General features: G+C 58.9%; 2 protein-coding genes across 2 annotated transcripts; both read right to left on the bottom strand.

The window, feature by feature from the left end:
- Window positions 1-323: 323 nt before the first annotated feature.
- Window positions 324-3,945, bottom strand: SMIM1 (small integral membrane protein 1 (Vel blood group)). The gene is made up of 4 exons (XM_032643398.1): window positions 3,887-3,945; window positions 3,427-3,552; window positions 1,578-1,708; window positions 324-1,281 (listed from the first exon to the last, which is right to left on the bottom strand). Exons 3-4 carry the CDS (start codon window positions 1,688-1,690, stop codon window positions 1,155-1,157), a joined length of 240 nt encoding a protein of 79 aa, XP_032499289.1. The 5' UTR covers window positions 1,691-1,708; window positions 3,427-3,552; window positions 3,887-3,945; the 3' UTR covers window positions 324-1,154.
- Window positions 3,946-5,179: 1,234 nt separating this feature from the next.
- Window positions 5,180-19,582, bottom strand: CCDC27 (coiled-coil domain containing 27). The gene is made up of 12 exons (XM_032603126.1): window positions 19,397-19,582; window positions 18,730-18,862; window positions 17,611-17,721; window positions 16,879-17,036; window positions 13,882-14,061; window positions 13,047-13,142; window positions 12,434-12,767; window positions 12,087-12,217; window positions 9,605-9,682; window positions 9,149-9,361; window positions 6,831-6,935; window positions 5,180-5,305 (listed from the first exon to the last, which is right to left on the bottom strand). The coding sequence occupies exons 1-12, from the start codon at window positions 19,580-19,582 to the stop codon at window positions 5,180-5,182; spliced, it is 1,851 nt and encodes a 616-aa protein (XP_032459017.1).
- Window positions 19,583-19,992: the final 410 nt, after the last annotated feature.

Raw genomic sequence — 19,992 nt, 5'->3', positions numbered from 1 at the left:
CTGCGGGGTCTGGGGTGTGAGTTCACAGCAGGCGAGGGCCAAGCGAGCTGGAGCAGAGCCGGCAAGGCGCTGTCCATGGTCAGGGGAGGCAGGAGCAGGTCCAGCCACATGCGCGCCCGCAGGCCTGCCTCTGTGCTCCCACCTCCCGGGAGAGGGCCTGGCCGGGACGGGGCACATCCCAAGGCCCAGAGCCAACGGGAGGCTCACAGGCCCTTTCCCAGGCCTCCCGGCCGCTGTCCAGATGCCCTCCAGCTGCCCTCACATCAGGGGCCGTGAGTCACGCACGCCTTGCCGGGGAGACCCACGGGAGACACCGTCATCCGTGTTTTCATTCAACAGAAATTTAATGACGACCTCCGTGTGCAGGGTCTGGGCCTCCTACAGGGTGCCAGCGGAGGGGCCGGGCTCCTGCAGGGCCCACTCTGTGAGGTGGACAGCCCTGGGGAACGTGTCCACCTCCCTGGAGGGAAGATGCAGAGGTGGGTCTGGGACGAGGGCTAAGGCCCCTCTACCCAGGAAATGACTCAGCCCCCGGGGAGGGTGGATGTACAGAGGGACACACATACACCCCCTCAGAGCCATCCTTTCACAAATGGGAGTCAGAAGGGCCAGAGAGGGCAGGGGTCTGGTCAGGGCCACACAGCTCCGCACAATGCCCACCCAGGGATGACCCCACCCTGGGGCTGCCAGGCCTGTGCCCTCGGCTGCGGGGAGAAGGGGCGCTCTTGGGGCCCTGGACTGAGGGCCTAGCCTGGGTGTATCCTGCAGCCCCAGCTCAGGCTGGGCCCGGTCTCCCAGCCACGTGGGCCCCTGGGTGGCTCTGTGTGCCAGGCGTGCACGTGTGTGTCCTTGTGTACCCGTGTCCCTGTTTGGCTGTACGCCTGTGGCTGCCTGTGACAGCTGTGCACAGTGGTGTCCCCGTGAGCTTGAGGCCAATACGTGTGCCCCCTGTGCCCCTGGAGCCTGTGCACTGGTCGGGGGGAGAGTGTCTGTGTGCATGGTGAGGGGCTGTGTACACAGAGGGAGCCTGTGTATAGAGAGGAGGGTGTGTGTATGTGGGAGTCCGTGTGGACTGGTGGGTCCGTGTACACAGAGGGGTTCTCGCACACGGGGTGTCCCTCCGAGCCCACGCCCCTGGGTGCTCTGGGCAGCGTTCATTTGCACTTGTGCACGAAGTAGCCGGTGATGTAGCCCAGGGTGAACACGACCCAGAAGAGGGCCACTCCACCCAGCACCTTCAAGGAGATGCCCAGCTTGCCCGAGCACAGCTTCCGGGAGACCCTAGAGTGAGAACCGCAGGCACGTGAGCCCCCAGGCGGCCCCCAGTGCGGGGGGTGGGGCAGGGGGGCGGGGGGGAGCAGAAGGAGGGGGCCCCGGGCAGGTGGACCGCGGAGGAGGGCAGCCCGGGCGCTCTGGACTGGAAGACAGGAGGGAGGGGAGTGGCGGAGACACCAGGGAAGGTGTGGGGCCCGGGTCTGCCGAGACCGCCTGGGGTGGGCGCCCAGTGGGCGCAGAGCGGAGGCTGGCAGGAAGGATGGGAGGGGCCTGCGCAGGGCCAGGGGGTCCCAGCCCCTCACCTCTTACAGCCCGAGGCCTCCTGTGCGCCGCCGGGCCCGCTGGCCACGCTGACTTCATCCCGGCTGCTGTCCTCCCACCTACTGTACTGGATGCTGCTCTCCTGGGGCTGCATCCTGGGGGCCACAGGGCTCTGGCAGGAGGGGCAGAAGGGGGGCTGAGCCTCCCAAGACACACTGTTCCAGACCGGGTGAGGCCAGGGGCAGGGTTCGTGTGGCCCTGCTTTTGGGGTGAGGGTCTGCCTGGGGGCCGTGACGGGCCAGGTGGGCTGGCTCTTTGCCTGCATCCTCTCATCCACCTTAGGAGGTGACCAGGATGCACAGGGGTTAGGCCACTTGTCCAGGGTCACGTGGGAGGAGGCAAGAGGGAATTCCAACAGGGAGTCTGAAAGTCTGCCAAACCCTGCCCTCAGGAATGCGAGAGGCTGCTTTTCCACCCAGCCTGCTCCCCCAGGGCAGGGTGGGGGGGCTCCAGGCACAGCTGCTGCCACCCTGGAGGGCCCCTGGCTGGGGCCAGGTCACCAAGCCTGATAACTAACAGCCTTCCCTCCTCCCATTCCTGCCAGAGAAGGCCCCAGAGCCATCCCTGGAGGCTGGAAAGGAAGGGGGCGGGGCAGGCGGGGCCGCCTGTCCAGTAGGGGGAGGAGGCCTGCCTGGCCCGCGCTGCAGCAGCAGCAGCAGCTGTGTCCTCTGGCCTGTCCGAGTTGCAGCCCCTCCCTCACCCGCTGCTGGGCCCTGCTGGGAGTCCAGGGGCTGAGACTTTGCTCAGCTCCCGCCAGCCTGGGAAAACCTGACCTTTTGTCCAGGTAATCTGAGACACAGAGGCTTAAAAGCACAGTGAGCCACTTAGCAAGAAGCGAACCCAGAAACTCAGGAAATCAGGCAGTTCTTAAACCCCCGAAATGCTTCCACGTTTGCCCTTTCCCAAATCCCAGGCCCATGGGACAAAGGAAGGGAGCTTGTCTCAAAGCCACAAAGCCTGTCCTTCCTGTGGGATCCTGTGCTCTGGGGTAGCCATGCAGGCCGGGTCTCAGGCCTGGGGAAGGCCAAGCATTTGTTGAGCGTGGGTTCTGCTTTCCCAGGGTGTGTCCAGGAAAGGGGCTAAGGGCCAACTCTGTTAGCTACCTACCTAACGTCCACCCTCCCTCCTGTGGCCAGAGTCCCCATCTTGTTCCAGGCAGCAGTGTGCCAGCCCAAAGTGACAGTCATGGGCTAAGACAGGCTTAAAACTCTGACCCCTGCTTTCCCATGTCACCCAGATGTGAGCAAGGTGCTGGGGTGCAGCAGGGGGTAGGAGGCTTTTGCTTTCATGAACCAAAGAACAGCCACTTCCTTCTTCCTGCCTTGAAGTGATGGCTGGAGCTGAGCAGCCACTTGGCAACCTGGATATCCTGCCACACCAGCCCAGTGGTGTTGAGTCTCCAAATTCACACCAACTGCCCACCCATGAGCTTCTTGATCTGAGGAGGGTCAAGCTCAATTTGTGCAAGCCTGGGACAGTGGGTTCCTGTTATTTGCAGCAGAACAAGCTCCTGACTGATGTGGATGGTGGCCCTCAAGTAGTCCTGGTTGGAGAAAGCCACCAGAAGCCGGTGAGGTGCTGGAGCTGAGCTTCTGAGGGCTTCATTCACTTGCTTGTAATGGTCTGTCCAACCCACACGTGACGGTCACACAGTGTCACAGGACCCTGGGGCTGTGCTGCCTGGCAGGGACACCTGCTAAGCCCTGGGACCCTCAGGGGTACCACCGCCTCCTGGGAGTGTGTGGGGACAGAGAGTCCTTGGCACACAGGGGCTGCATATACATTAGACCCCTTCACCCCCAATGCACCTCCAAGGAGCCCACAGCTTACAAGGGGAGAGTCCCGGCGTTGGGGGTCGAAGCCTCTGCGGTCCAGGAAGATGGTCAGAGCCCGGCCAGTGATCTCACCTCCTCCCAGCCCGCAGTTTGGGACCTGAGGAGCCTCAGATGCCTCTAACTTTGAAGAAAGACAGAAAATAAAGAAAAGGTGAAGAGGAGCGAGCGGCGCTGCCAGGGTCAGGGAAAGGAAAGGGGCCCTGGGGCGTCCCGGGCGGCCAACAGGAGCGGCGAAGGCAGTTAGCCTCGGGGTCTGTGGGCCCGGGACAGCCTCAACCCCGCCCGCACCCCAGCAACTCCTCTCTCCCGGGCCGGCAGCTCACAGAGGCCGCGGCCTAGCGGGGCGGGTGGCTGCACTGGGCCTCGCCAGTAGGGTCTCTGCCCACTGCCCACTTGAAACCAAGCCCACCACCTCCTTCTGCTCGAGGAAACCGCACCACGACCCCGTGTCTCACCTGGCTCGACAGCCCCCGGCCGCTCCGCGCGCCGCGGACGTGTCCCTGGCCTGAGGGGGGCGGGGCCTTGGAGGGGGTGGGGCCTGGTGGGTGGTGGGGCCTGAGCGGGGGCGGAGCAGGGCTGGGGTGGGCGGGGCGAGGCTGTTGGTGGTGGGGCCCGGGGAAGGGGCCGGGCAGGTAGGTCGGGGCGGGGCATAAATGGGGCGGGACCTGAGGCCGTGGGTGGGCGGCCGCCCGACTCCGGGAACGGGGGTGGGGCCTGGTGGAGGGGCGGGGCCGTTCCCGGGGGCGTGGCAGGGGCGGAGCAAGAGGGAGGTCCCCAGGCCTTCCAGGAGGTGCGTGCTGCAGGGGCAAGGGGCAGCAAGGGCCGCCGGGGCCGCAGGAGCCGCAGAGCGCGCCTCTCTCCAGGGCCTAGACCCCTCGCAACTGTTGCAGTTTCCCCGCCGGGAGCCGGGCTCGAGCGCAGAAGCGGGCTCAGTGGGGGGAGGAGGGATGGCAAGCGCGCCTGGTTAGAACCGAAACACCGGATTGTTCTCGGGGGCGCCCAGTCATCAGGTTCCCCAGCCGCCTGCCGGCCTTCCGCTCGCTCTGAGCGGCCAGGGGCCTGGGTGGGGCGGCCATGCGCGAGCGGACGCTGCTCGAAGGAAAGGATGAAAGGATGCGTGGACAGGTGAGGGTAGAGAGCAAAGAGAAGAGGCCGAGGACTGACTAGGTTCAGCACGTGTTTGTGTGCCGGGCACAGGTCTCTGTGAACGACACTGACAAGCGTGCCTGTCCTCGCAGATCTTTCATCTCAGGAGCGATGGATGTGAACAGAAGTGCCGCAGCCCGACCCATCTTCTTCCACGGGGTCGCACCAGCAAAACAGTGCCCCGGCTGGGGAGCCCCTGCCAGGGGAACCGCCGCAGGTGTGTGCGGCAGAGAAGGACCGCTCTGGGGTCTGAACCGAATGCGGTGGACAGGAGCCCAGTCTCAGGCCTCCTACACCTGGGACCACCAGAGGGCACCCTGCTCAGCGTGGGGTCTTCCCAGGAAGGAGCCAGGGGTGCAGGCTGCTGTGCTGACCCCCAACGAGTGAGTTTTGGAATGGGGGGTGTCCATGTAGCCCAGGCTCCCCTGTGTGTCCTAGTGAAGGAGAAGGTGAGACGGTGGGCAGCAGCAGGTGTAATTCTGAATCTGGGCACAAGGGTGAGGCCATGGGGGCTGACGGAGGTGAAGGGAGGGCACACAGGGCACACCCAGGCTGAGTCCTGGCCTCCACTGGACTGGCTGCGCCTGGGGTCCTAGTTGGGCCTACTTGGAGGTTATCTTCTTGGACTTGCTGGTCGAGGATAAGATCTCCGACTGCTGCAGGGGGGGCACTTTGATCCCCTTCTGTTTCAACTGGTTGTAGTAGTCAGTTCTCTCTGAGATGATCCTCTAGAAAAGACATACAGCAGCGTGTGCCTAGTCCTTGCAGGCTCCTGGGACACCACCCTTCCCTCCCCGAGAAGAGCCCGCTGCCTCAGTGCTGTGCTGGTGAATATTTACAACCTGTTCTCCAGGAGAAAATAAAAAGCTCTGGTTTGTAGCATTTGCCAATTTCTGTCCTGAAAGCCCTCCCACCACGGCTGATCCAGGCACAGGGGTGAAGCCACAGAACTCGGAGCTGGGGAGAGATGCCCACCATCGGCTCCAGGTCAGCTCACCCCTGGAGTCTGCCCCAAATGCACTTCTTAGTCCTCTGGGAAATGCTGGGAGCCCAGACTCCCAGAGACCTCAGAGGCCGTCAAGTCTTAACCTCAAGTCCCTTCTGTCCTGGGCGCAGGGAAGGCTGTCCCGCCCCTCCTCAGCCTCCTTCTCTCTGGCCCATTGCTGGTTTGTGTGGGGCATTGGCAAAGGAAGGGGGTTTTCCCTGGCTACTGGGTGATGGTGATGACTCCTCCTATCCCCCTCCCCCCTCCCTCCCTCCCTCCCATCCCCCATCCCTCCCATCTTCTCTCTCCTTCCCCCCTCTCTCCTTCCTCCCTCTTCCCCTCCCACAAACAACAGTAACCAGGCCCCAGGCCCCAAACAACAGAGACCTCTCCCCAGGTCCCCATGCAGAGGTCCCCTCTGCCCTGAGGACTGTGGCCACCCTACAAGAGCACCATTAACTCCCCGCCCCACCTCACAGAGGAAAGGAACCAAGCCCCAGGGAAATGTGGGCCGGTGGCAGGTCATGGGTAGCTGCTGGGGTCTAGGGCTGTGCTGTCGAAGGAGGCTTGGGGCCCCGCACGGAGCACCTGTCTTTCAGGTGCTTTCCTCCCAGAGCTGTGGGCCCCGTGGTGCCTGGAAGGCAGGCACGCTGTCCCGGGTACAGAGGGAAGGTCTACGGCTCAGCGAAGTCAAGTGACCGGCCCACAGCTTTGAAGCTAAGGTCCAGAAGGTGGTGACTCACTCCTGCCGCCCCAAAGCTGCACTGTTTCCCCTTCGCCGCCCTGCCCCTCTGAGGCCTCTGCCTGTCGGTGAGGAGCCGGCATGGACCAAGGCCGGGGAGAGGGTCCGTGCCAGACTCCTGGCTCAGCAGGGATTCCGGCGGAGGCCAGGCGGAGCTGCAAAGTAGCATCCTTGGAGGAGGCTGAGCTGGGCAGAGCCTGGGGATGGGCTCCTGCTGCAGGAACATGCCCAGGACCCAGCAGCTCGGTCCCCTCCCTACTGCACTGGGTGGGTTTGCAGCAGCTGCTGCTGGGCGCTGAATGCTGAGAGCAGCTCGGGGACATTGCCACCCGTTCGGGAGACCTAGTCCCCCCTGCCTAAGCAGAGAGAGAGGACTGTTCTGGGGTCACGGTCAAAGGGTGACACCACCAGGACAAGAATGGGGGTCCCTAGCATCCCATCCAGGCCTCTCCCCTCTGCCCCCAGCTGCAGACCCTGGAGCGCTGGCGTGGAGACGTGGCCCCGGGGACAAGGAGGCTGGATATACCTGCAAAGCTTCCAGGATGTCATTGTCAGAGATCTCGGTGGCCAAGGACTTGAATTCTATGGTGTCGAAAGTGGCCTGGATGATCTTGTTTCTTAGTCTTTCGAGCTGTGAGCACAGGGAAAATAACCAAGCTCGCCTTTAGCGGAGGAGGCAGCACCCTCCACACCTGCCACCTCGCTGAGGTTCTAGGGAAGGTAGACCTGGCCTCATTTTTCCTGGCTTTAGGAAATGGAATCAGGGTGGGAGAGGTCAGCGTGGTCGCCTTAGAGCTAGAAGGTGCCAGATCACCACGGGGACCCAGGAAGCTTAACACCAAAGTGCAAAGACTTTCTACCACACCAAGCTTTTGTTGTTTGTTTGTTTTTAATTGAAAAAGCAAAACCTGCATGTGGTCAAAACAAAACAAAAGCTCCGGGGCTTCCCTGGTGGCGCAGTGGTTGACAGTCCACCTGCCGATGCAGGGGACGCGGGTTCGTGCCCCGGTCCGGGAAGATCCCACATGCCGCGGAGCGGCTGGGCCCGTGAGCCATGGCCGCTGAGCCTGCGCGTCCGGAGCCTGTGCTCCGCAACGGGAGAGGCCACAACAGTGAGAGGCCCGCGTACTGCAAAAAAACAAAACAAACCAACAAAAATCTCCAAATGACCCCCAGACCTTCCCCCGCTTTCCTGAAGGAGCTTCAGCCACAGTCTCCTGCTGACCCCCAGGAGACTGTCAGTGGCGCAGAAAACGTCCTGCAGACTCCGTTAGCCCCCCTTTGGTCATTGTACGCCCTCCCTTCCTCCATGCTGTGGGCGTCTGCATTAAACGGTTAACCAGGCGTTAAGCGGAATGGACCACTGAGGCTGTCTAGTCTTTTTCCGCCATCAGCACCCTTGTGGGTGCTCAGGGCCCCAGCCCACCTCCACAAAGGACAGTGAATCATGCCTCCCAGTAAGTTCAGGATAAACTCCTCCGATCTGTACCCCAGAAGCCCTCAGACAGTGTCCCCCAAGTCACGGTGACAAGCTCAGCTCCAGCTTCTCACCCTCAGTGTCCGGGGGCCCTGCCAATGTAGAAATGCTGAGGGAGAGCCACGCTGGAGAGATGTGGCTTTGACTAATGCCACGCAAGTCAGTCCACTTTGCCTCTGGGACAGGGATGCCACAAGCCCCTGGACTTTGAGGGGGCAGAGGGCTTCCTTTCCTTCTTTCCAACATGGATTAACGCCAGCTCTGTGCCAGGCACCATGCTAGGTACAGGGGTCATGAGGGAAATGGGGGCTCGCCCTCCGTACCAGAGGTGCCTCCTGCTGGGTAAGGGGTGGTAGTCACCTGGGGCAACCATCCACGGTGCCCCACACCCAGGCCTGTCTCAGGCATCACTCACCGGTCATGGCACTACTTCCTGCTGACCCCAGACTGAGCCTCAGAATCTTTCTCAACACAGCATTCTGGGCTCCACCAAACCCACTAGAAATGGAACCATCTATACATCGTCACCCATCTAGCAATTTAGCTGGGAATACTGCTGGATGGGAAACACAGTTTTATAAAAGATAACAGGCAAGGGGGAGGGGCTCAGTGATGCTGTCAGCTGGCCAACAGGAGGCCGGCCCCAACAGGACGGAGAACACGGCTAGGTACAGGTGGCACTCCTGGTGGGTGAGTGGGGAAAATGTTATTTCAAAAGCCTGCACGCTTGGGGCCTTTACCTTTGCTGGTTTTGGATTCTAAATCAAGTCAGATCTCTGACGGATCCCTCCTAAATCCCCCGCCCCACGCGTTTGCTCACATCTAATGGGGATCTCAGAATGGGGACCCTGCACTTCACACCCTAGCACCACGTCCACACAGCTCTGGGACCTCAGATAGACCATCTACCCTCTCTGCTGCAGGTTCCTATCTATCAGGTGAGGACACTCATGAAAGCCACATCCCAGCTTTGTTAACAGGGTTGAATGCCTTAATAACTGCTCCGGACAGCACCTGACCCACAGCAAGTGCTCTCTAAGTTATACATGGATGGCATTATTATTACTGCTTCTCTCCCACCTCAGAGCCCTTCTCCTTCCTGGCTGGCCACCCACACCCCTGGGTCCCTTTCACAGCACAACCCAAGGGGCTCCTCCATAGACAAAGCCCCGACACCCAGCGTCCTCCGGCTCCTACGTCTAAGGCTGCCACGCCCATTGCACCCTTGCCCCCTCCTCCACCAGCATTCCTGGACGCAAGGGGTGGGGGGTGAGCCAGAGCACCCGTGCACAGTCCCCGGGGTCGGCGCTGGGCGGCGCTGGGCGAGGGCCCCGGAGCAGGCCCTCAGGAGGGGGAGCCGGGCGTACCCTGGACTGGGCGCTCTCCAGGGCCACGAGGGCCTGCTGTTCCGCCCGCTGGATCATCTCATTCTTGTTCTGCATCTCCTCCTGCAGCTGCTTCCGCCTCTGCAGATGGTCCTGGCTCTGGTTCACCTGGGCCTGCAGCTGGCTGACCTTGGCCTCCAACTCCGAGATGGTTCGTTCCCGCTTGACCAGTTCCTTCTCCAGCTCTGACACTTGCTGGGGGCCGGAGAGACGGCGCAGTAGGCCCACCTGCCCCGCCTCCTTCCCCTGAAGATGGCCACCTCTCCCTGAGCTCTTCAAGTCAGCCCGGCCCCGGCCGTGGCAGGGACCCCTGTGGGCGTCTGTGCTTCTGGATTTGCTGAATGGGGTGCTGCCCAGCGGTGAGGGATCTGCCAGCTTCCTCTCCCCCCACCGTCACCATCCGGGCCTGCGGCTGCCCCCTGACCACCCCGCGGGCACCTGTCGGAGGAGAAGGTTGTCCTTCTCAATCTGTCCCATCATCTCCTCGTGTTTCTTGTCTTCCCGGAGGTTGGAGAACTGCAAGGCAGAGGGGGCTTCGCTCAGGGGCTGGGGGTGAGACACCAGACAGCCCCCTCCCTGAACCTCAGTAAGACAAAAGCTCCGTGGTTGGTTTCTGCTGGAAGGGAGGGGAGGATGGGCGGCACCAAACACACTTGGGAAGCTGGCTCCAGAGCCAGCAGTGGGGAGAGCTGTCAGAGTCCCTGGAAATCTCAGAAATTGGTGGTGCTGGGCTGTTCTGGATGTGGAAACCAACACGACGAGGAACATCGTTTCAGAAACCAGGAGCCGCAGACTCGTCCCTGACCAGGAGCTGCCGAGCGCCTGCCCCTTTTCCACCTGGCAGGAGACTTGATGCCGGGGGGCCGCAGGGGGTCTCTGGCCTGGGAGATGCCAGGCTCACTTGGTGGAGACCCCCAGCTCCAGGCGCAGGTTGTGGGGGCTGAATGTGGAGACTGCAGCCTCTGCCCGACTTGGTCCTAAAACACCGGCAGCTGGGCCTTTACTTTCCGGGAAAGGAATTTTCCCAGTTTCCCAGATTCCAGGAGAATCTGGGCAAACCAAGAGGAGAGACCCAACAACATGACCACTGAACTAACTCTCTACTGAAACGCCCAGGACCAGCTCTTTGCCGTGAAGCACAAAATGATCCCTCAGGGGCTCAGAGATTCCAGGCAGCTCTGACCTTGGAGCAAGATTCTTGCAGGAATAACAGAAACCAAAACCAGACTTACAAAAAGAGCTTATAGGAGGCAGAAATGGCACGAGAAGCCAAAACCCATAATTATCACTTACGCTCTCAGCGAGGTCAGAGACATACTGCAACTGAGAAACAAGACGAGAGCGTGCTTCCAAAAAAGCGGGGGAGGAACATTCAGAGAGCAAAAGCAAGATCTTGGGAACTGTAAATGAGCAAAATTAAAGCTCAGGAGGAGGGCTGTTGCCAAAGTTAAGGAAATCTCATAAAAGAAGAACAGAAAGACAAAGCGATGAAAGGTAGGAGGGAACAGACAGGAAGGAAAAAAGAGACCAGAAGGGGAGGTCCACTGGCCGATTGATGGAGATGCCAGAAGGAGGGTTCAGAGGAAACAGAGAGAACGAAATAAAAACTATATAAACAAAGAAAAATTCTAGAACTGAAGGACACAAGTTTCCAGTTGCCCATTGAGCGCCCAGGACAAATGAAAACAGAGCCTTAATAAGTCCCAACTATGGAAGCTTCTGCACATAAGGGACAAAGGCAGGATCTTGCAATTTTCCAGAGAGAAACGAAGCACCACCAAAAACTAAGTTGTAAGAAAGCACAAGTCAGGCTGAGTTTGGGCTTCCCACCAGGAACCCTAGAAGCTCGGACACGTGGAGCAATGCCTTCACACTGCTGAGGGAAAGTGCTTGCCATACCGGAATTCTATTCCAACCAAATTCTATTAATGTGTAGAAGAAGGACATTTGCAGAATGTCCTTACGATGTCCCCCAAATTTTACCTTCACTCATCTTTCTCAAAAAACTACTGAAGGATGTGCTCCAGTGAAAATATGGGAGTAGGTCAAGAAAGAGAAAAGATGTGGACGGCAGCGGCTTTAAAATGTGGTTTATGGCTCTTAATACTGTTTCACAAAACGTGTGTTTCGGTCACGTGCGTGTGCACCCGATAACCGTCTCAATGATGTAAATGCAGCGTCCACTCACTGACGCTGTGATGGAATAGTACAGGGACGGGGAGGAGTTCCCGGGCTGGGGAGGCAAGCGAGGAAAGAGGGAAGCGTTAGATGATGCCAAGATGGAGAAACATCTAGAATGGGCATTGTAAGCATGCAATCTCGAGATACGAAGAGCCAGCCTTCAAGAATCAGCTAGAAGAGTTGAAAGCGGTTGTCTTGGGGGATGGGCAAATGAGAAAGAGAAGGGTCAGACTCCTGTTTCGCATAATCAGCCCGTGGAACTCTTTGGTTCCTTAAGCTGTGTAGCTTTGTGCACAAAAAACTCGGATAAAAATAAAAGCTAAAAATGCTTCAGGGAATTCCCTGGTGGTCCAGTGGCTAGGACTCCACGCGTGCTTTCATTGCCAAGGGCCCGGGTTCAATCCCTGTCGGGGAACTAAGATCCTGCCAGTCATTCAGTGGGCCAAAATATAAAATTAAATTAAAAAATACAAATGCTTCAGTGCATTGGCGATATCCCTAAGGTCCATGGGGGTCTCAGCCCTGGGACCCAGGGGCCAGGAGATGCTTGGGAAATGGCCAGGAACCCAGTGGCCCAGGAGACAGAGATGACAGCTGGGAACAGAGGGCAGCGCGGAGCACGGCGGGGCAGGGTGTGAACCCCAGCTCTGCCACTATCAGCTCCCTAGTCAAGCGCCTCCATCAGGGGGATGGGACAGACGACACCGGTCCCAGAGCCCCAGAGGGAGGACACCGCCACCTTGTCGGACATGGCTTGCAGCTGCTGCTTCCGCTCTCGCAGCTCCTTCTGCAAGGCCTCGTTCTCCGTTTTGAAGCTCTGCAGCTGGGACTCTTGGATTTCCACTTGTCGTTGTAAAGACATGATGGCTCCTGGGTGAGGCGACAGTGAGAGGGGAGGAGAGGGTGCTGGTCACCGCATCATCCCGGGGGCTCCAGGCTGAGACTGCAGGCTGAGGGCTGCTGGCTCCCACCCCGGGACTCCAGTGCCGCCGCCACATGGTCCCGGCTGAGAGGGACACGGGGCAAAGCCGGCAGAGCTGGGCATGCTCGCTGCGGGCCCCGCCTCACCATCCTCCAACTTCCCACCTGTTGCCAGGGAGTGTCTTGTCCTCGTGATCTCGAGCTGGAACTGGAACTCCCGGACCAGCTCTTCATGCCCCTCCAGCTGGGCTCTCAGCTCCCCCGTGAAGGTGTGGGCCATGGAGGCAGCCCTCTTCCTGCCCGCGGCCTCCCCCTCCATGGCGCCCTCTGCGGCCACCACCGTCGCCGCCTTCTCCTGCAGAATCCCCTTCCTGCTGGCACTGGCCCTCGCCCCCTCGTCCGCCGCCGGGTCGGCCTCCCGTTCCAGGCCTTCTTCCTCCTCGTAGCTGCCTCCTTCCAGGTCCTTGCCTCTGTCGGTCATGGCGTGCTCTCCCTGCATCTGGGGGAGGGATGGGCATGCTGGGCAGGACTGCGGGACCCCCGTGGAAAGGGGCTCGGCCATTCACGGGGGCAGAGGGTGCACTGCGAAGGGGGCCCCCAGGGGGCGGGGCCGGGGCTACATCTCCAGGAGCTGCCCCATCACCCCTCCCCTGCTCCCCTCCAGTGTGGTCGAGGGTTTTGCCTGGGTGGGGACCACCGGGTGCGGACAGCAGGTGGGAGCCTGTGGCCTGGGCATCGCGTGGGCAGCCTGGGAGAGGAGGCCCCGGCCAGCCCGCACCTGCTGCCTGTGCTCCGGCTCCTCCTTGCCTCCGAAGAAGGTCCTAAGTGTGTTCAGTCTCCCCTGCAGCTTCGGCGCTGACTCCGCCGGCCACTCCTGCAAGAGGCCCGTGGGAGCCTCAGGGTTTCAATCTGCGCCTTCAGCTCCCCCAGGGGCCGCGCCGCCGAGACCTGTCTTCCTGGAAGGGGGACCCACCGTCCTCCTGCCAGGGGTGCCCTGTCGGTGGGCAGGGGGCCACAGTGTGCAGATGGCAGCCCTGGGGGGCCGTATTGTTTCTGGCTCCGCGCCCCCCCCCCCAGGAGCAGCCCTGGCAAGTGGCCTGGCAGTAACAAGCACGCTCGTCTGGAGGAGTTTGGCAGGGCCCGACCTCAGACGTGCCCGCAGGTCACCGCCCTGCACTGCCGCTCACGCCTGTCTGACAGCCCCCAGGAGGCCGGGGAATGGGGGTCACAGGACGATGCTTCCAGGCCTCTCCAGACTCCTGCTGTCCCCGCCCACCAGTCCCCCACCATCGGTGCCTGGGTAGCTTTTCTGGCGGCGGCCAGAGGGTCCGGTGATGGTCGGAAGCCTCCAGTCCCCACTTCACGCGAGGACCCAGCATAAACACTGGCTGTATCCCCAGACGTGAAAGAAGTCAGCTCTCAGACTCGGGGACTGCTCCCCTGGGCCACACAGAGCCCTACCCCCACCTGCCTCCTCCAGGGCGCCCCCCAGACCTGGGGGAAGGGTGGGGGCCCACCCCGACGTTACAGGCAAGGACACGGAACCCCCACAGCTAGGACAGATCAGGCTAATCCAAGCCACCGCCGCCCGCGGAGCGCCTGCCTCTGCTCACCGTCATGACCTCGCTCAGCGAGGCCTCCTGGCTTTTGCTCTTCAGGAGGCATTTCAGCTGCTTTCTCAAGGCCTCCCTCTCCTCCTGGAGAGCCAGGATCTCCGCGTCTTTCTTCTGAACCTGCACCTCCAGCTCGGAGAGGCGCTGGACTTCCTTCCCCAGTGCAAACAGGCACCGGTCCTGGGCAGAAACAGGGCAGCCCCAGGCGCGGTCAAGCCACTCAGACCCGCCTCCAGCACCGCCAGCCCCCAGCAGAGCAGCAGCTCCGGGCCCAGGAAGAGCAGGCCTGCTGCCCTGCACCCCCGACTCCCCATCCCCAGCCACCTCCTGCTTAAGGGCCACCCTTGCCCGGGGATCTCCAGGCCTGGCTCCCGCTCAGCCCCCAGGTGTGACCGAGGACACCTAACCAGCACCCCCTCCGAGGACCACCTCCAAGGGGCTTGTCAGGGCTGGGCTCACTGCCCCTCAACCATCCACTCTCAAATCCTCCATGCCCTCAATTATTCAAAACTGAAGACAAAATAAAGGTGTTTTTGGACAAACAGTAACTGGAAGAATTCATTGCCAGCAGAGCTGAACAACTGAGAGAAATACTAAAGGGGATTCTCCAGGCAAGAGGGAAGGGGTCAGGGACAGAATTCTAGAAGGAAAAGATAACTAGGAGTTAAGTGATAGGCTTCCACGGAGTCCACGAGTCCAAGAAGAAGTCACAAAGGAAGTTGGAAGATATTTTAAACTGAATGATAGCAAACATTTGGACACGTCAAGACGGGCGAATAGAAAGCTGTGATTAAGGACAGATTTATAGCCTTCGAATGCATGGATTAGGGGAAACAATGGAAAATCAAAGATCTAAGTATCCATCTCAAGAATTCAGAAAAAGAACTGGAAATTTAGCCTAAAGAATATAGCAGGAAGAGAATTTTTGTTTTTCCCTGTATGCGGGCCTCTCTTTGATGTGGCCTCTCCCGCTGCGGCGCACAGGCTCCAGACGCGCAGGCTCAGCGGCCATGGCTCACGGGCCCAGCCGCCCTGCGGCACGTGGGATCTTCCCAGACCGGGGCACGAACCCACGTCCCCTTCATCAGCAGGCGGACTCCCAACCACTGTGCCACCAGGGAAGCCCAGGAAGAGAATTTTTAAAACTCAGGACAAGAATGGATGGTATAGGGAGATGGGGTACGGGGGGGAGAGGAGGACAGGTCAAATCGGCAACATTTTAACATTCGGGGAATCTGGAGGGTATATGGGAATTATTTATAGTATTATGTTAAAATAGTCATGGAGAAATCCCATTTCTTCACCCAGGCCATGGTGATTTAAACACCATGTGTCCAAACCAGACATGGTTCCCGGGAAGGGGATGCTCCTTTCCTCTGGGGCTGCTAACTTTGCAACAGCACAACCTTGCTTCTGCAGGTGGTGCTACCTACCACAGGGCAGACGAACACAGAGGTGAGGGAACGAGGACCCTGAGGACATGTTGTGAGCCCCTGGTGGCAGCCCAGCCTGCAGCCCTTCCGCTGGAATTCCTTTTCCTAGCAGCACTGCAAAGAGCATCCTTTTACGTATACCTCAGACGCTATCTGATTATATCCTCAGGCTATTTTCCAAAAGTGGAATTGCTTGTTCCAATGGTATGGATGCTTTTTAAATTGTGAACTCTAAAGAAAACAAATTGTGAAATCTATCATAAAATTAGAGGTACAGTTTCGGAAATAAAGCTAAAATGAATACTCATGAACCCACACTATCAGGGCTCGTGAGTCCCCATTGTGTGCCCACCAACTACCCAGCATTTTGTGTGACATTTCCATAATTGTCACTAGAGTTTCACAAGCTTAAAACAAAAACATTAAAAAAAAACCCATGAAGCTGATTCTAAGAGAAGATTTTTTTTTTTCTTTTTTTTTGCGGTACGCGGGCCTCTCACTGCTGCGGCCTCTCCCATTGCGGAGCACAGGCTCCGAACGCGCAGGCTCAGCGGCCATGGCTCACGGGCCCAGCCGCCCCGCGGCACGTGGGATCTTCCCGGACCGGGGCACGAACCCGTGTCCGCTGCATCGGCAGGCAGACTCCCAACCACTGCGCCACCAGGGAATCCCCTAAAAGAAGACTTTTAACATTGATAAGACTGGTGGAGAGAAAAAGAGAGAAGGCACAAGTTAACGATGTCAGGAACAAAATAACAGGCAATGTTCTGCGGAATCTTCTCCAGACTTGGGAGGAATAATGCCAAGAGACTCATGCACAGAGTTAGGCTCACAGATTTGAAAATTTACATGAAATGGGCACATTCCTAGAAAAACATCGCTTACCAAAACTGAAACGAGAGAAAAGGAAGTTGGAATATCTTAAAAGGAATTGAATTTGTTATTTTAAAAACCAACCCTGTAAGAAATTGCCAGGTACAGACGGCTTCAACGATGAATTCTTCAGAATTTAACGAAGGAGTAACACCAACCGTAGGCAAACTCTTCCAGAAAACAGAAAAAGAGCGAAAACTTTCCAACTTTTGTTGTTGTTGTTATGAGGCCAGAAAATTCTGACACCAAAAGCAAGCAGGGAATGACAAGGCGGGTAAATTATGGGCCAGTCCCTCTCATAAACATGTATGAAAAAATGATACCACGATGAGTCAACCCGTAGGGAGATCATTGCCCATCAAGCTGGTTATTACTATTTTAAAGAATATATGGCTGTTGAAGGTCTTGACTCACGGGGGGAGCTGTGTAAGAGTGGGTGACGTCCAGGCCAGCCTGAACTGCCCCCCCCCACAGGGATGAAGATGGGCAGGACCTAGGCTGGTCAAACATCTGATTCGTAGAAGCCATGGGAGGGCGTCTGGATGTCAGTTCAGGCCATGTTTGGGACCTGCTTACACAGCCAAACAGATACTAGAACAAGAGCCCCCAGGGTCGGGCATCCTCTCGGGCAGGAGGTGGAGCCGGGGCGCCAGGACCAGGATCCGTGCCCAGGCTCCGCGCTCGGCCGTACCTTCTCGTGGATGACGGAGATGTACCAAGGTACCCACTTCCTTGGGTAGCTCTGCCCTAGGACCGGGTTGCTGGGGGCCGGGCTCAACACCTGGGCTTCACTCTTCTTCTGAAGGTAATTGAACTCGCAGACACTCTTACTAAAGGGAAGCTGGCAGCCTGTCAAGAGGCGGGGCGGGGCGGGGGGGGGGGGGTCGGTCAGACTCTCTCCCAGCTGAGTTGCCCCGGATCTTCCATAACATCCTCCTTTCAAGATTCCCCCTGAAACCTTTCCCTGCCCAGCTGGGCTCCTCTACATCCTTGTCCGTCCCCTACACCCAGCCCAGTGCGTATGAGAGGCATCAAAGCACCCTTCAAGATTCCCAGAGCCTGGGGGTCAGGACAAGAGGGGACATCCTGACTCTGCCCTGTGCACAGGGGACACTTTTGAGGAGCTTCCTTGAATTCAGGCAAAGGAGACGTCTGGGGGTGGATTTCACCTCTGGATAAACAAAAGTGTTTGTCTGTAGGAACAGTGCATGTGGGTCCCTCTAATCAAGGAGGGATGCATCCCAGGAGCCTGTGTAAGGTACATAGGGCCAGGCAGGCGGTCCTAGGAAGGGAGTTCCATGGGGCATGATCGGGTGGCTCTGCGGGGAGCAGGGGTCCCTGCAGGTGAAGGCAGAGGACCTCAGGGCTGGGGTCCGAGGAGAGAACCCCATGGGTCACACGTGCCCAGCAGGCCCGTCCTCACCGTCCACCTTCATGTCCAAGCCCTCCTGACCAGAGAGCAGGTCCTCAGTCACCTTCCAGGTCTCAGAGCTGATGCACCTGTCCTCGGGGAGATCGAGAGTCGTGGCTGAACCTGCAGGATGGTAAACGTGCCAACAGATGACGGCTAAGGCCGAGTCTTCCCAAGACCTCCAGGACAGAGACTAGTATTTCCTTTCCTTTTACATGCTGGGTAGGGGTCAAGGTGGCTTTCTCAGTGGATGCATAGGATTGGACTACGCCACTGAGTCGAAACGTAGTTCTGTCCCCCTACCGGCCACTGGTGTGTCCACCTGGAACTGATCAGGTACAACCTAATCTCTGCAATCTGGTGCATTCCCTTCCCTGGAGGGCAGCCCCGTTCCCGCCTGTAAAAGTGGCTCCTCCTCTAAGTCCTGGAGTGCTGGCTGCTCTCTGAGGCCCCGGCACTGAGAAAGGGAAGCTTAGAGCCTGGACGGGTGGGCGGGGCCCTACTTTTGCCTGACTGCCGCCTGAGATCCACAGACAGGACCCCAGTTGCTGGCTGCAGGCACTCGGCCTCGACGTCAACACCACTAAGGAAAATGCCTTGTGTGGGGAAATGGGAGTAGCCTAGGTCCTGGAGCTGGAGGTCTGGGATGACACCTGGCCTGACCGATGCCACTCGGGTGACGGCTGGGACCTTAGCTGCCCTCTCGGAGCCTCTTATCCATATCAGAGCAACGTAGGTTTAGACGAGAGTCTTGCTAAGGCTCCTTTCAGGGCTTGGTCCCTAATGAGCTGCCTTTGGCCCTGTGGACCTCTTTCCTGAAGCTTCCAGAACCTTCAGCCTTCTCCTCCCCTGTCCCAACTCTATTGAATCTTGGTGAGTGAGACCACAGAAAAAGCAAGAGGGCTGGGAGACCAGAAATACAGGCCTTTCCTTCCCTCCCTCCCCTCTCCCACTCTGGCCTCAGCTGAGAGCCAATTTCAGAAGCAGCAGCTGTGGCCACTGCACACGCCCCCTCTGGCCACCCCCGCAGGCTGCTGTGTGCCAGGACCCGGGTCCCGGACTCCGATGGCTGGGTTGAGTGGTTGGGTGGAGGGGGGGCTGCCCACGTGGGGCCCCGCTGGGCACGCTCACCATAGTGGGTCATGGACGTGGACCTGGTGCTGAACTGGGGACAGCCCGGACGTGTGAAAAACTTGTGCCAAAGCTCCTCCATTTCAGACAGGAAGCCGCTGTCCTGGGGGCTGGTGTCCTTGTTGAAATCTCTCTGAGGAGCAGGAAGATGAGACCAGCAGGAGAAGAGGGACCCGGGAAGCCCCTCTCCATCTTCTGGCGGAGCACCAGGGCCTGCCGTGTGTGCCGACCACAGTGGGCTGTCCCCACCCGGAAAACTGGCTGCTTGATGAGGGCCGTGGGGACCTTGCTTTAGAAGTTGTGGTCGGCTGAGCCCAGAGTCAAGTCCACTTCGGAGGGCCCTGGGGAGTGTGGTGGCTCTCCAGTCTCCCCCAGCGCGTGGTACCTGCCTGAACCTTCCCGCCCGCGCTTTCTCTTCCTTATTTTCTCTCCTCCCCATTCCCTCCTTCTCAAGACTTCCCTAAGGAAGGCTCAGAGCAGACACTGCATCTTCTCTCCCAGTCTCCATCCACTCCCAGAATCCACCCCTTGTAATCCATCAGCCAAGCTGATTTGGGATGCTCTTGTTAGCCCCCCACCCTCAAGGCCTTTCTTCCAGTGGGAGAAGCAGGTCATCTACTGATGACCTGCGTGTGGCCGGGCCATCCTTTCTCCCGAGGCTCCGTACCATCTTCCTGTAGTAGCGGTTGATGGCCTGAGCTGACTTGCTGAGGGAGCGCTCTTTTTGGCGAAGTTTCCATGCTGGGGTCTGTTCGTTCCGGCTGGCCACTTGCCGTAGGACGATCAGGCCCTTCTCTACCCAGTTGGGCACCGGACTTTTCTTCTTGGGCGTGCTGGCTCTGATCGGTAACATCGGGAACGTGGAGCAGAGGGCCAAGTGTGGCCACCTGAATGATGACTTGGACCTATCCTCCGGGTCTGGAGCAGGGTGTCGAGGGGAACACAGCCCCAGTCATGGATGTTCAGGTCCAAGCACAGGCCGGGAGAAGACCAGCTTCCCAAGCTCCAAATCCTAAGGGGTCCTGGGAGCAGTCTATGACATCACAGATGTCTCCATAGAAACCTAGAAACAGCGCCTGTCATCTGTCTTAATTTTCGGCTGGGAAGGGGAACCAGAAGCTTCTTCGCTGTACACACAGAATGTTACAATCGCAGGAGAAGTGCCCCGAGGCATTAGCAGCCCATTCTTCTGTTTTCTTTTTTCCCCATCATTAGTATTTCACCTTATTTAACAATCTGACACTGCGTCAGTGGCTCTGATGT

This window comes from Phocoena sinus, chromosome 1 (genome assembly GCF_008692025.1).
Source record: "Phocoena sinus isolate mPhoSin1 chromosome 1, mPhoSin1.pri, whole genome shotgun sequence".
Lineage (NCBI taxonomy): Eukaryota > Metazoa > Chordata > Mammalia > Artiodactyla > Phocoenidae > Phocoena > Phocoena sinus.
The sequence above is the reverse complement of the archived record's forward strand: the minus strand, read 5'-3'. Positions and strand labels throughout refer to the sequence as shown.